This window comes from Perognathus longimembris, chromosome 15, assembly GCF_023159225.1.
Source record: "Perognathus longimembris pacificus isolate PPM17 chromosome 15, ASM2315922v1, whole genome shotgun sequence".
In the NCBI taxonomy this organism is placed as follows: domain Eukaryota; kingdom Metazoa; phylum Chordata; class Mammalia; order Rodentia; family Heteromyidae; genus Perognathus; species Perognathus longimembris.
In genome coordinates, this window is record NC_063175.1 from 30,089,981 (window position 1) to 30,105,934 (window position 15,954).

General features: G+C 41.0%; 1 protein-coding gene across 1 annotated transcript; it reads right to left on the reverse strand.

Annotated features, from left to right (window-relative positions):
• Positions 1–2,154: 2,154 nt before the first annotated feature.
• On the reverse strand, positions 2,155–13,131 carry Znf24 (zinc finger protein 24). The gene is made up of 4 exons (XM_048363214.1): positions 13,036–13,131; positions 10,229–10,730; positions 9,843–9,990; positions 2,155–7,696 (listed from the first exon to the last, which is right to left on the reverse strand). The coding sequence occupies exons 2-4, from the start codon at positions 10,646–10,648 to the stop codon at positions 7,158–7,160; spliced, it is 1,107 nt and encodes a 368-aa protein (XP_048219171.1). The 5' UTR covers positions 10,649–10,730; positions 13,036–13,131; the 3' UTR covers positions 2,155–7,157.
• Between the last annotated feature and the right edge of the window lie 2,823 nt (positions 13,132–15,954).

The following is a 15,954-nucleotide window of genomic DNA, read 5'->3' on the forward strand; positions in this document are numbered from 1 at the left end:
ATAACTGTTTTTAACTTGGCATGCAACTTGTATTTTTGTGTGTGTGCTAGTTGTTGGACTTGAATGTGGGGCTTGGATGCTGTCCCTTACTTTATTGCTCAAGGCTAACACTTTACCACTTGAACCACAGCTCTACTTCTGGCTGTTTAAGTTGTTATTTGGAGCTAAGAGTCTCATGGACTTTCCTGCCCCAGATCTCTGCCTCCCTAGTAGCTAGGGTTACAGGTATGAGCCACCAGGATCCTCATGACTTGTAATGTCTGCTTGTCAGGCATTATAGTGCATTGTTAGGTATTAAGTATTTTAAGATCAGATACATTGAGCATTTTATGGGCTGCATTTACCTCTGAGTTCTTAACGTTTTTTCAGTCAATGTTTAGTCGAAAGTTCATTTTTTCCTACTTAAAAAGCAAGCCTTAGTACTCTGGTACTGCTACTACTACTAGTGGTTAAGTCCTCAACCTTAGCAACATAGTGATTTGGGATGGGCTGATGTTTTGTTTTACCTAGTAGGATGTTTTATCAGCATTTCTTGCCTCTGTTCAGTAGACATTTATAGTGCCTACCTCGTGACCAACATGTTTGGGAGGGGGGTATGATCTTGAGAATCACTGCTCTGATGTCCTATAGATTGTGAAGCTTTTCTGAAGAGTTCTATTGCCCCTCCAGCCTCAAATACGCAAGGAATTGCAGTACTCTCCGTGCCGTTATCTCCTCTCTGGTATTCATCTCTGCAAAAGCTTAGCAATATTGCCCTCTCAGGACTCTCTCTTGCTCCATTTTCTCCACTGAGGGAGACCCTGAACTTCACCTCCATCTAGATGGACTCTCCTGGTGGTAAACTGCCGTGTTACCTTCATGTTTCCTCTCTCTCTCCTTGCCTTTAATGTATTTTGTCCAGTGAGTTTTTTTCGTAGTTTTTTAATTCGGACAGGTTAATTAGTCCCTGTACACACCACCTCAGCCTGAAAACTTTAGTTTTGGAATGATAGTGTGTTTGCTAATTAGGAAAATACAGAAAAGGAGAAAAACGTGATGTGCTAAATAGATGGTTAGAGTAGTGTATTTCTGAGTAGGTATGAGCACTCTGATCCAGCAGTGAGGTTAACAGCAGAAGCTCAGGCAGCTGATATAAAGTGAGGACAAGAAAAGCAACATACCAGCATATTGGGTTGTTTTCTACCTCTTAAATATCTGATTTAACATGTCTATTGAGTGGTGATGTGATTTAGATAGGAGGGCCTAGGAGGGTTCTCTGAGAAAAGTGAATCTGAAATGTGTAAGGAAGCAGGTGTAGACTACGGTGGATGTTCCAAGCATGGGAAGAGCAAGTGCAGAAAACCTGATGTAAAAGTGGTGTTGGATTTGCTTGAGAGAGACAAGACAGCAAGGAGCAGAATGAACATGGGAGCAAAGGTGAGTCCAGAGAGCGGAGGAGGGCAGCAGGCAAAGCCAGATCATACTTTTCGTTTGGGCAAAGAAGTGACATGAGAAGATAACACAGTTGAACAAAACAAGGTCTCAACCCACTTTTTTTTTTTTTTTTTTTCCAGTCCTGGGCCTTGGACTCAGGGCCTGAGCACTGTCCCTGGCTTCTTTTTGCTCAGGGCTAGCACTCTACCACTTGAGCCACAGCACCACCACTGGCCGTTTTCTATATATGTGGTGCTGGGGAATGGAACCCAGGGCTTCATGTATACGAGTCAAGCACTCTTGCCACTAGGCCATATTCCCAGCCCTTTTTTTTTTAATTCTTAAAATATCTCTTTACATATTTCCTTATGAAGGTGGTAATAGGAAAGGTTTGGGGGAGGGGGAAATCATCAAAGCCACCCATAGGTGTACAATTCTAGTAACATCCCATCATCCTGATGTTCTCCATGGACCTTGACTTATACACATAATCAGAGATAGAGCCCAGGCAGCTTCAAGCCATTGGGCTTGGAATAAGATGAGGCTTTCAAAAGAACCATGATGAGATGGAAACCATGGGGAGGACAAACAGGTGATACAGTTAGGTGTGCACAGAAAGAGACTCAGTGTAATACCCAGCCATCACAGGTCCTGGATTAATGACTCTGGAAGGGAGAGGAAACATTTTCAGTGTATGGTGTAGGGAACAGGGCGTGAAGTAACTAATGACAGAGGCTGACATGGAAGGCCATTCTAATTTTATTATAATGCATGAAGTCTAGAGTTTAAAGTTACATTTTCTACAAATCAATAAGAAAATACAAATAACCTATATTAATCAGGACAGAAACCAAATTCAATTACCTTAAACAAGAGACTTTATTGGCTCACAAAATTTAAAGTCCAGAGGTAGGGCAGGCTTTAGGCACAGCTGGATCTAGGGCCTCCAGAAAAATGACATTTGAATTTGGTTCTTTCCATTTCTGTTAGCCTCCAATTTTCTCCTCATTCTTTATCCACGTGGTAACAATTCAAGCTTATATGGTCCTTGGTTCCTGGTGTCCCCATAGAGCCACCTTTCCAGTAGTTCCAGCAGAAGTTCTGTTGAAGGCTCGCCTTAGCCTAGGTTAACTTACTATATGCTATTCTTTCATTGAAGTGGCTAGTGAGCTGCAGAACTGAGGACGCCAGGTTTGGTCGTGTGCTCACGTTAGTCATGTGGAATGAGTTCACAATAAATAAAGGTTCTGTTACCAATGGAGATGGGACAGGAGATGCTGAGTAAGCAAAAAACAGCAACAAATAACCCAACAGAAATGCAGGTAAAGTTTATCAACAACCCGTGATAAAACTATAAGTGATCAACAGACTTGAGACTTCATTATTAACCAGGGAAATGGAAAAATGAAGTGTTCTTACTCTGCCCAAGGGATGAAGACTAAAGTAGAGGTAAAGCTACGCAGGGACATGAGCTTTCCAAATAGCTGGTGGAAATACAGAAGTTATTGAGGCTTCTCAGAATGCTAAAGGGGATGGTCAGGCAGAAAGCCTTTCATCCCAGCAATCCACCTTATAGAACTCCACCTAAAACTTATCCACACACATACACAAAAAGAGACATCTTAGTAAGATGTTCACTTTGACAATGTAATAGCAGGAAAAAAAGATAAATGGCATTTTCACAGTTTTTAATGCCATTAAAGAAACTTAAGCAATTCATACATATTATTTTACTTATATAAAAATGGTGTGTGTAGAGTACTTAGAAGATGTATACCATGAAGCCCTGGAGAAAATGGTTTCTGCTCTTACACTGATATTGCATACTAAGTTCTGTATAATGACAAGCTAGTCATTTATATACCAAAAGAAAAAAAAAAAGCAAGTCACAACATAGTGACAAACATTTGAAAAGATATTCCTGCAAACTAACAAAGGCACAAGAAAACTACAACATAGCTGGGTGCTGGTGGCTCATGCCTGTAATCCTAGCTACCCAGGAGGCTGAGATAGGAAGATTGCCAGACCAGGAAGGAAAGTCTGTGAGATTGTTATCTGCAATAAACTACCAGAAAACTGGTAGTGGAGCTGTGGCTCAAAGTGGTAGAGCACTAGCCTTAGACAAAAGAGGGACAGCACCCAAGCCCTGAGTTCAAGCCCCATGACCAGCGGAGGTGAGGGGGTGGGGGGCTAAGTAGTAAGACACATCCTGCCTATGGGCAAAAACTTGAAGTATTCAGGACTGGCAGTACATATAGGCATTCTTACTATTGATGGAATTGTACATTAGTGTCTATGATGGTACTTCCCAGCAATGTCAAATATGCATTCTCTTGACCCAATAAATACATTTCTAGCTATTTATATTACAGAAATACCCACACAGGTAGCAGAATTTATATGTATAGGGATGGTAACCTGTATCTATAAAACTAATAATCCACCAATATGGGGCTGGTTAGATGAATTCAGAGTATATTCATGCAAGAGAATAGTATGCAGCTATGAAAAAAATGTGTACACCAATATGGGTGAGGGGAGGCATCTCAGTGCAGTACGTGTATGAGGTTACTTACCTACCTCATGTGATTGCTACGGATTAAGAGTTAATCCTAGTAAAGCGCTACAATTGTTTTCTGTACACATCAACCCCAAGTGCCAGCTATTAACAAATTTTTGCCTAAATATACGTCTAGAAGCTGGAACAACAACAAACCAAATTACCACCACTTCTGGATAAGGCTGTTTTTGCATTCTAAAGTATCATTTTTCATTTTACATTTCTGTACTGTAAAAATCTGAAATGAGCTGATAATTTCACATTTGTTCAAACAAAAACAGTATTCATTCATCAAAATTTAACTGTGATCATTCATAATACCATGAAACATCACGTCCTTGGAGTCTACAGCACTAGATTTGAGTTTTAGCTCTAGTTAGACACATGCAAGTCAAGATCTGAATCTTACTTTCCTAATCTATGATTAGTGAGGTAGGTATAGTGTCTAATCCAATGCTCAGCATGCAGATTTAAAAACATAGAATCCTCCCCTTAGCTTACACAAATGTAAAGCCTTGCTAAATGACTAAATGTTGAGTGTGAATATGAACAGCAAAACCTCCAAACCATCAGAACATTTAACAGAAACCAGTAAGTGCTCAGTGGCTACTAGATAAAGGTATCAGCAGTCTTAGTGCCCTGACAACACCGTTCATTTGCCAAACAAATGTCCTGGTTAGACCACTGGTTAGTGCTCTCATCTCACCACTTCACTAGAAGCTGGCATCTCCCCCAACACACTGATTACCTGAGTGGGTATGGATGAGTATCTGGACTAAGTCATAAATCACAGCAAAGTTATTTTAAGTCAGTTTGTCTAGTGGGGACTTAAGCCTAACTGGGGATGGCAAGTACACATCCCAACATTCCTGCCCTTGTATTTCAAAAATCCAGGTTTTCTTATTCGGTTTGGTCCAGTCTCCTTTCCCCAGACCTTTCTTTGCCTTAGCCCAAGAATCCTTTCTAAACAATGTACAGGTATCAGACCTGTAAACAGAACACATCTGCTAATTTGAATGCTACTTTTTTTGTGCTCTCATATTACCAAATATCTTTGGCATGACAAATCTACCCCAGGGAAGCTTCTTCCTTGTATATAGAAAAGATGATCTTAAAAGTGTGAAATTCCAGCATTCCAAATATGCCACCTTAAAACCTACTGGAAAAAAAGGCCAGTTATAAATAAATCAATCAAGATCATTTTATCTTAGAGCAGAGGAGTTTATAGCTTTATTGGAAATTGACTTGTTTCCTCTCAGCACAGAGAAAGATTCAAACAAAAGTCCCTACACTTTCTGGTATAACTTAAAATACATTATATCATTACTACATATTTATACTTCAATAAACCTTAAGTCTATAAAGCACATTTCTTAAAACTGTTATCAGAAAAATCTATAAACAAGCTCCATTCTGCCTCAGTTCTCACCAACTGGCCTTGCATTTATTACTTTTCTCAGACAGATCTCATCATCCATTTTAAAATTTGATCCAAGAACCAGATATAAACCAAAACCCCAGAACTATGCACTATCTATATTTGCCTGGATCACCTCACATACAATGATGACCTTCATTTAAAAAGCCTTTTCTTATATTCAATGTTTTAACTTCCAGAGTTTTCCACCCAACAGTAGAACCACAGTACTCGGAATTCTCAGCCAAGGAGTATATAATCCTACTACTACAATGTATTATTTTAATACATTTTTAAACGTGTTAAGATTTAAAATAAAAAATAGTTTAACCAATTCAGATAGTTAATAAACTAGTTAATAGACTAGCTGTTTATTTTTAAAGTAGAATAGTCCATTCGACTTAACATGTAAGTATGACCTAATGCTTCTAGAAACTGAGTACATGATTTGAAAAAAAATCATTATCCTCCAAACTGTGACACAGAATTATCTTGTACTCACCTCTGAAGAAGACTCCTGGAGAGCTGGCTAGGTCTGAGCCCAGTCCCTCTCTCCTTCCAAATAGAACACCCTACTAAAAGAACTACTGCTCTGGGAATCTCAGAGGTAACTTCCCCTGCGAATGCTGATAGGGAAAGAGGCTAAATACATAAAGGCTTTGTACCAACCCTTCTAGGACTTACAGTGAAAGAAACACCTACCTACTTATGGTAGGATTACAGTACCTAGCACAGTGCCTTCTCAGTAGAAAATGTTTACTAATAAACACATGGCTGTTCTAGCCTGGTGTCAACCCTTTTGTACCAAAGGAATAATAGCAAACCTGATACTTGTTTGTCCACTTGTCAGGCAATTTTTCTGTTCTTAACAAAGGTAAAGGCAAAATAACAATGAATTCCATCTGTGAATCTTTTTCTAAAAGCCAAGACAGATTACCTTATGTTTATATTACCTTCCAACACTGCCATATGCTACAAATTCCTCCTTAGTGTTCTCTTTATACTTTTATAGCTACTTTTTAGACTACTTTCTAATAATACATGGGAAAAAAACATTTATTTTCATAAGATGTGTCCTAATGAATGAATTTTGTTTTTATTAGTTTTCCTGCAGAAGGATGACTGAAGAAAAACTGATACACTTGACTACTTAGGCCGAAGTCTTTGGGTATCTTCCCAATGTGGATGTCCTCCCTTCCCTTATGAAGTGCTACCACTATCACTTCTCTAAGATCTTAAGGCTGTTTTTACTTTGAGGCATTTAGCCATTCTTTATCTTCTATTTTCTCAAATACATATTCAAATGATGTAAAAGGGAATAGGTCAATTTTTTGTAAGATACTTTTAAGTGGTTGATGATGTTTCCCAGACTTTATAATTCCTATTTTGCCTTTTAAAAGTAGAAGGGAAGGTATACTTACACAAAACATTTCAATGATCAAAACAGAAGCAAGGTATCTGTCTAGAAAACTTTTAAGGGACAAAGGATCAGGTAGTTCATTATTTGGAGGGAAAAAATAGAGAATACATCACATGTAAAATTTAGGCATTAACACCTGAATTAAATTTTCAGTATCTTAGGCAGGCATAATACCATTTCTTTCCAGATAAAATATTAATGGTGAGCAAAGATTTCTTTTATAATTCCCAGTGGACTTTTCTGACAGTCAACAGGGAAAAAAACTATTCGTATAACTTCATGTTTTAATTTTGTCTTCATATCTGAAGAAAAAGACCTGAGTGTTGATTTTTTTTTTTTGTAATTTCTTAAACTTTCACAACATTCAGAAGTTTCTCTGCATTGTGTCTTCTCTGATGTCTAAAAAGATTTGAGCTTTGACTATAGGATTTCCCACACTGGACACATTCATAAGGTTTCTCCCCAGTATGAATTCTTTGATGATTAATAAGCCCAGAATTCTGGCTAAAGGCTTTCCCACATTCAAGACATTTGTATGGTTTTTCTCCAGTATGGACTCTCTGGTGTTGCACAAGGATGGAACTTCTGCTGAAGGCTTTCCCACACTCAACACATCCATAGGGCTTCTCCCCACTGTGGATTCTCTGATGAAGAATAAGGGCCGAGCCTTGACTGAAGTGTTTTCCACATTCATCGCAAATATGTTGTTTCTTTCGTGAGGGATTTCTCTTTCTTTCAAATCTGCCCTTGGGGAAGCAGGTTTCTCCATATTTAAAAATTTGAGGAACGCCTATATTAAGAGCACCAGGAACTCCATGAGATTCTCCTGTTGAAGCAATCTCCTGCTTTGAAGCTAGTGCTCCATTTTCAGTCCTGGCATCGTCCTCTGAAACAAACCAAAAAATGCAAATATCACTCAAATCCTATCTGGGGACCAAAGGAAAAACTTTTCTTGAAGAGAAAAAAATTTTAAGTAAATAGCTTGGGCAGATATTAAAGACAGCACTCTAAAAACAACTGTTAAGGTTGCTTACTCCCAAAAAAAAAAAAAAAAAAAAAAAGCACTGGTGTGGTAACAGAATGACACAAATGATTCTAGCTAAACATTCTCAAGGGAATTACAAATGGTAGATTCTAAGATGATCAGGGAGACAGTCAAAGTGACAGGAATAGGCCTGAATGGATTTTGTAAGAAAAAAATGGCCATCAGCAACCACTGTAATGTTCTTTTGGTAAATTAAACAAAGGTGTGAATAATAAGAAACCTATCTGAAAGTAGCTACTTCTGAAATGAGTAAGTCATGGTGAGTTACAACCAAGAACAGACTAAGCTGACAGCATCCTATGTTAGCATTACAGTTAAAAAGTTAAATAAATCAAAGTTTCCTATATATGAAACTTGTCTTAAATTGTCATTTCACGTCGTACTTAAAAAAAAATAAGTTACTTCTAAGCTTCAGTGAAATGTGCCTAGAGAAAAGCCTGGAGTGCTAAAATGAGGATAGGGGGTACCATAACTGACCTGCAAGCAAAAAGAAGAGTCTCATTTAAGAGTTTTCCAGAAATTTCAAAACTTAGAAACAGAATTGATATAGGACAAGCAGCATCAGACAAAAACGTGATCAAGAATTTATTATTAACAAAGGGATAAGTCAAGTAAGAAGGTGGGGGAAAGGGGAGAAAGGCGGGAAAGAGAGAGAAACAAACACAGATTGAAGGGTTAGAGAGGATTCATGAAGCCTAAAGACTTATGAATAGTTATATGGGGAAAAGTTACACTGAAAAAAGTGGAAGCTTCCAAATGTGAAAGAGAATATGCTGTTAAAATAGAAAAAAATTATTCTAAAATTCAAGACAAGGCACTTTCCTACCCAGGAAAATGTCACGGCCAAAGACCAAGCACAGTGGTTCTCAAACGCTACAGCATAGAAGGATGACTGTGAAAGGGACAGTACTACAGACTCAGAAAACTTCTGCCTCACCTCAGAAGTCCTGACTTGCTAGCACCATCTCCTCACATGGGGAGGAAATTTGCTCACACCTCACTCTGTGAGGGACTCTCCAAGTCTCTCAAGCAGTCTTAAGTGATATTTCATAAAGGCTCATATACATATAAAATATACATAAAAAATGAAATCCAGCCGTTTTAGAAATATAGTTGTATACATGTAAGTACATGGCATTAACTGCCAAAATGTTGGGAGAAAATGGTCTGGAAGAATTACTATGATTCTTCAGTTTTTCTGTATTGAAACTATAGTATAGCTAGGGAGCCATTTTTCTTTATTTTCTTATCCATTCTTTTCTTGTGACTATTCTGCAGGGCCTGGAGCTAGGCAAGTGCTCTTACTCTACCATTTGAGCCATACCAAAAGCCTGTCAAGGGCTGGGGATATAGCCTAGTGGCAAGAGTGCCTGCCTTGGATACACGAGGCCCTAGGTTCGATTCCTCAGCACCACATATACAGAAAATGGCCAGAAGCGGCGCTGTGGCTCAGGTGGCGGAGTGCTAGCCTTGAGCGGGAAGAAGCCAGGGACAGTGCTCAGGCCCTGAGTCCAAGGCCCAGGACTGGCCAAAAAAAAAAAAAAAAAAGCCTGTCAAAACCTACTTTTGAAGAAATACAACAAGATTAAAACGGGCACAAGGTAAATTGATTTTATCCACAGAATTAGGCAGGAGACAAAAAGTAAAAGAATGTAAAAAAGATGACAAGCAATACTGTGTACAAAATAGAAAGATCTGGTGGGTGCTCGCTCAGAGTAAGACAAATGTCAGCTTGACTTGAGTATCGAGCAGGTCTTCAGAAAGAGGTTGAAAGAGAAGACAAGGCTGAAGATCTTAATCTCTAATATGTAGGAACAACTACAACAACAAATCTGAGGCCAGCAAACCAACTGTTATCACAAAAGAAGATTTACAATATATCTATGTTGAAAGAATCATTTTAAAAGTGATTCCCCTTCACCTACACCACTATGTAAATAAGCAAAGAACTCTAGGAAAAAGACCCATTAGGAACTTTAGTCCTTACCACAGTGCCTTAGGGAATGGAGTTCCCAGGATGCCCACTTGAGCTGGTTCTCCACAACATCAAGCTCAGAACTGGGTAATCCCTGAGCTTCTTCTTGAGATACTATGTCTTCCACTAGCACTTCCCGTTTCCGACGACGGAGAGAAACCTGAAAACCAAATTTTTCAACTGAGAAAGAATTTTGATACTGAACACACAAACCAGAAACCACACAAATCATAATACCAAGAGCTTGGTGGCAAAGCAGCACAGCCACTGTAGAGTGGCAAGGGAATGGGGAGAAGGCGTAAACATAACTCTCACTTAGTTCAGTGGAATGGATTCAGCAGTTTGCCTACTGCTCTACCAGTGCTTTTGACCCAGGACAATGACATAAGCAGGCTCACCGGCTGTCCAGGGTCATCCAGTTCACTCTCCAAATCCTCTAGCACTGTCACTGCTTCCTCTCCATTCTCTGGATGATGCTCTCGAACCCAAGTCTGCAACTCCTTGGGTAGGATGGCAACAAACTGCTCCAGCACAACCAGCTCCAAAATTTGTTCCTTTGTGTGTGTTTCTGGCCTGAGCCACAGACGGCAAAGTTCTCGGAGCTGGCTCACAGCCTCCCGGGGGCCTGGCGAATCCTGGTATCCAAACTGCCTGAATCGCTGCCGGAAAACCTCTGGGTCAGGCAGATGGTTCCAGGCAATACTGGATCCCTCTTCACCATCAGCATCCTCCTCCAACTTCACTCTCAGAATTTTTTCCTCTTCATCTGGAGTTGGAATGATAAGTATTGAATCTTCTTCCACTGGCTGTGCAGACATCCTGATTTATAAGACTTCAAAAAAAGGCAATGAAGGGAGGATATAAGCCTCAGGAAAATATCTTGTTTTCCTCACTGCTTTCCTGAGGCACAAGAAATAAAAAAATGTATGAATGATCCTTAGAATGTGGATTAATACCGACAAAAAGGCTCCTGTCCTTTTACAGAATTAAAAAATTCTCAGAAACAACCAGTATTGCCAAAGGAGGCAAACTTTAGCTCATACCAAATCTGTCCTGCCACCTATTTTTGTACAATGGTTCAAGAATAATTGAAAAGCATAGGAAAATGTTATTCATAAAAATATTCATGAACTTAAAATATCTGTCTGGCTGGGTGCCAGTGTGGCTTAAACCTGTAATCCTAGCTACTCAGGAAGCTGAGATCTGAGTATCATTATTCAAATCCAGCCCAGGCAGAAAAGTCCCCATGAGGCTCTTATCTCCAATTAATCACTCAAAAACTGGAAGTGGCACTGTGGAACAAAGTGGCAGAGTGCTAGCCTTGAGCAAAAGAGCTTAGGGACAGTGCCCAGGCCCTGAGTTCAAGCTCCATGACCCACCAAAAAAAAATCTGTGTCTAAAAGTCAATTTATTTGTTCATAGTTTATGTTACAATAGCAGAGCTGAATAGTTTCAACTGAGATATAACCAACTTAGTATTTACTATCTGGCCCTTTATTAAAAAAAAAAAAACATTTGCCAGTCTTGGCCCTTTATTAAAAAAAAAAAAGTGTTTGCCAGTCTATGAACTGCAAAGTCAACAAGTCATATTTCAACAATCAAAAGAATTCAAACAAGAACCAGCCTATTTCAGTGTTTTCCAAATGTACATGACCCTGGAACACACTTTTTGTAATTCAAAAGTAACACAGGCACACACAAACAGAAGTCAACTCAAAAGTAACAGCCTGTGTGTGTGTTGGTTGGTGGGTGGGGTGCTAGGGACTAAACCCAGAGCCTTGTGCATGTGCTCTACCACTGAGGTTCATCACCAGCCTGTGCTTTTCAGCCTGCTTAATTTATAATACATTACATGTTATACATATACATATATATACACACACATAAATATACATATATATTCGGTCATGGGACTTGAACTCAAGTCAGGCCTGCATGCTTTCCCTGGGCTTTTTCACTCAAGGCTAGCATTCCACCACTTTGAGCCTCAGTGTCGCTTCCATTTTTCTGGTGGTTAAAGAGTCTCACAGACTTTCCTGCCCAGGCTGGCTTTGAACCTCGATCCTCAGATCTCAGCCTCCTGATTAGCTAGGATTACAGGGGTGAGCCACCAGCACCTGGCAATAATTTTTTTTTTTAATCTTAAGATTTTTAAGAACTCTAAAATACACATGAAAATGTTCACTTGATCAATAAAAGATCATATACTGGAAAAAATACTTTACATAATATGCAGGTGACTACCTACAACACCATAAATGTATTTAAACGGAAAACAGGCATTAATCACTATTATATTTTTAACTGTATATTTTGTCTTTATTTTTGGACTCGGGATCGAACTCAGGACGTTGCACTCATTAGGTAAGCGCTTTGCCACTAAGGTATATCCCAGTTCTATTTTTTAAAGGCACTCTCAGCACAACTTCTGGCAGTAGGCACAGATATCTTCTACTTTTGGGAAGTCACTGTGCTATTTCCATCCAACAGAAAATTCGCACCAGTCTCTTAAATGCTCTGGATTGTGATGGCTTTATAAATATTCTCTCGCTCATACCTTTTCCAGGACACGACCTTACCAATGGTTCCAGAATTGTGTAATACAATTTGTTTTCCTTCTATGCTAAGGGGCAAAGTGCTCGTGGGACGTGGGCCCAGGAGGCAGTGCCTCCTGGGCCCGAGTACTCGGGTAGTTTCCGGTGATCTTCCACCTGACCGGCGGAGGCCCGCTGTGTAACTGGGTCCTGAGGTCCTCGGTTTCCCCTTTCCCGCAGTGGATGGCAGAAGACCCCGGGCCACCCAGCCACACAGAGGCGGAGCCACAGTACCTCCGTCGGTGGCCTGAAGGACTACATGTCCCGGCAACCCCCGCGCAAACCCGCCCACTTCCCCCCAGGAATCCCAGAACCCTCCGCGAGACGCCCGGGCCTCGAAATAGAACAAAACCGGTAGGTGGGGGGAGGGGAGAGGGTGGCGGAGGACACGGTAGATAGGGAAATCTCCGCGGAGGCCCAGAACCGAGGTCTCCTGCCGACCCTTCCCTCCCCTCAGCTGCCGCGCTCGGAATCGCCGGCCCTTTCTCGGCACCTCCCGGGAAGCTGAGCTGGGTCAGCAGACCTCCTCGTCGAACCTTGCTGAAGGGTTCGTAGACCTCAGCCCAGCGTCCCCCTCCTCGTCATCCCTTTCCCCCAACTCCGGCACAAACCTCTGGGTCAGGAACCGCAGCAGTTTCGCTGTCCACCGCAGCCGCAGAAACGCCGCTGCCAAGCCGTTCTCCCAGCAGCCCCCGGCGCGGACTGCTTCCGGTCTGCAGGCCCGTGGAGGCGGAGAGAGGCAAGCCCCCGCGTTGCCATGGAGACGCGCTCCGGGCGGGGGAGGGGCGGCCTGACTACAATGACCGCATTGAGGCCGCGTTTTGCTAGGCTCCTCTTCTGGAATAGCCCTGGCGATCCGTTAGGTTAGTGCTAGCGTGTGTCTGTGTGTGTAAGGGAAGGACCCAGCCGTTGAAATAGTCCTTATAGTTTAACCAGCTATTTTCACGTGCAGGTTCTCCCTTATGGTCTTCTTCACAGCAGTCAACTGAAAAAAGTAAAGGCGAATATTTATGAAAGCCTCCGGGAACTTTTATTATGCCCATTTCACAGCCAAGACAAGGGAAGCACAAATATATAACTTGCCATGGACTCAAGATTTTTAAGAAGAGGCAAGATTTGCTTTACTTCTCACTGCTCATGTTACAAAGCTTCATTATGGCCCATTTATCCGGGATAAAACAAGATGAGACAGGTGCTTAGACGAGGATGCCACGGCGAATTTGCAGAGTGCATGGTCATCTGGCTTCAGGCTGACTCTACCCTTAAAAATCAAAGACGCTCCAGATGTGGTCATTTAAGCAAAAAGGAGACCACTTCATTCCCGTTTATATTGGTATTGCCCTATTCCTCCACTGCATACCAATCTTTAGTGTGACATGAAAGCTCTTTACATTGGCCTGCAAAGTCCCTGTGCTCTGTTGCCTGCCTCCCTTCCTCCTACAAGGTTCCATACTCCTCGCAGCACTATTCTAAGTGATCTCATTTATTTACCCATGTTTTGAATGTAAATCTCATAAAAGCAGGGACCTTGTCAGACTCCTTCACCACAGTAACCCGCCCCAACTGTCTCAGAATGCTGACTAGTACCTTATAGAACTTGTTGAGGGGCCGAGCACTTCCCTAGCATGCATGAAGCCCTGAGTTTGATTCCTTTGCACCACATAAACAGAAAAAGCTGGAAGTGGCACCATGACTCAAGTAGTAGAGTGCTAGCCTTGAGCAAAAATGAAGCCAGAGACAGTGCTCTGACAGAGCTCTGGCTCAGGCCCTGAGTTCAAAACCCAGAATTGGCACCAAAAACAACAACAAAAAAAACACACACCTTGCTGAATAAATGAATTGTGAACAGATTACATTGTTGTCTTTTCTCAGTCACATGTCAGGTTTCAGAAACCAGACAGAAGAACCCTGTTGTTTACAGCCTTGTGGTCACAAGGGTCAGTGCAGTTTTCAAAACATTTTGAGGTCCTCAAGTTGGACTTTTTGTCTCATTTGGGAACGTGCTTTGCAAAGTGCCCTCTGCTGAGTTAATGAATGAGAGAGCAAGTGAACAGCAACTGATGGTACTGCACTATTCTTCACTCCCCCAGAGCTTATCTTCTCATAACCTTGCTGCTAACTCCTGTCTTTCTTCAGTATGCGAGGCTGCAGAGGTCCAATCTTTTCACTTTCCTACTTGACTACTGCCAACAACCAGGTTGGCTGTTCTTTCCAACTGTTTGTTCTCTCTTTTGTGTCTTCTAAAGGTGACCTCAGGGCGTTTCATTTTATTTTACTTGGAGGAGTTTCTACATGTAATTAACTTGAAAAAGAAAAGCAATAAACATCCAACCAAAACACTTGAGGATATGTTGCAAAATGTTATGAAATGCTTTGCCTATTCTATTATTCCCAATTATTTTAAAAATAGTAACAGTGCTACTGTTTTGAAAGAAAGGAACAACATTCCACCACTTTAAAACACCATCATTCTTAGCTCTATTATGGGAACTTTTTCCTGAATGGTGGCCTTTGTTGCCTTATTAAAAATCTGGTCAACATAGAGTGCTCTGTATATCTGGGTGGCCTGAGTGTAGGGAACATACACATACCAATCTTAACAGCCTGATCATCTGTATAGGCCGCAGAGGCAAGACTGGAGCCTCAACCTACAGGAGTCTTGTCAGGACATCCATCAATCCTCTTGAAGCAAGCACTGGTATGGGTTAGGGTTCAGGTTCATTTTTTTCTGCCAATTAAAAATTAAAGGCAAAGGAGGCTTATTGGAAAGTGAAAGAGCAGTGAAATGGACTCCTCGTGTCAAATATATTTCTGCATCAAGTGATATAGCTATATGGGGTTTTATAGATATTATGGATTATCTTGATTGTTTAAATACTGAGCCAACTTTATAGTCCTAGAATAAAACCCACTTATTTGCTTTATAATGTATTCTGTTTAGGCTAGATAATTTCTACTAATCTGTTTCTTCTCTCATCTCCATTATTTCACTGAACACTAATGTTTTCTTTTTGAATTCTAAAATTTCCATCTGGCTCTTCTCTGTATTCTTCTGTTTCTGTTTCTGTCCTAATATCTACCTCTCCACTCTTTCATTCTTCTATTTTTTTTTTGTTAGTCGTGGTGCTTGAACTCAGGGCCTGAGCACTGTTCCTGAGCTCTTTTTGCTCAAGGCTAGTGTTTTTACCACTTGAACCAGAGTGCTGTTTCTGGCTTTTTCTGTTTATGTAGTACTGAGGATTTGAACCCAGGGCTTCATGGATGCTAGGCAAGCACTCTACCACTAAGCCACATTCCCAGGCCTTCACTCTTATTTCTTTTTTTCTTTTTTCTTTGTTTTGGCCAGTCCTGAGGCTTGGGACTCTGGCCTGAGGACTGTACCTGGCTTCTTTTTTTTTCTCTCAAGGCTAGCACTCCACCTCTTGAGCCACAGCACCACTTCCAGCTTTTTCTGTTTATGTGGTATTGAGGAATTGAACCTAGGGCTTCATGCATGCTGGGCACGTACTCTACCACTAAGCCACATTCCC

Coding starts and splice junctions, on each gene's coding strand:
- Znf24 (XM_048363214.1), bottom strand. CDS start 10,648: ATGTCTGCACAGCCAGTGGAAGAAGATTCAATACTTATCATTCCAACT. Junction 9,991..10,228: donor TGGATGACCCTGGACAGCCG/GTGAGCCTGCTT, acceptor TTTGGTTTTCAG/GTTTCTCTCCGTCGTCGGAA. Junction 7,697..9,842: donor CCATTCCCTAAGGCACTGTG/GTAAGGACTAAA, acceptor GGTTTGTTTCAG/AGGACGATGCCAGGACTGAA.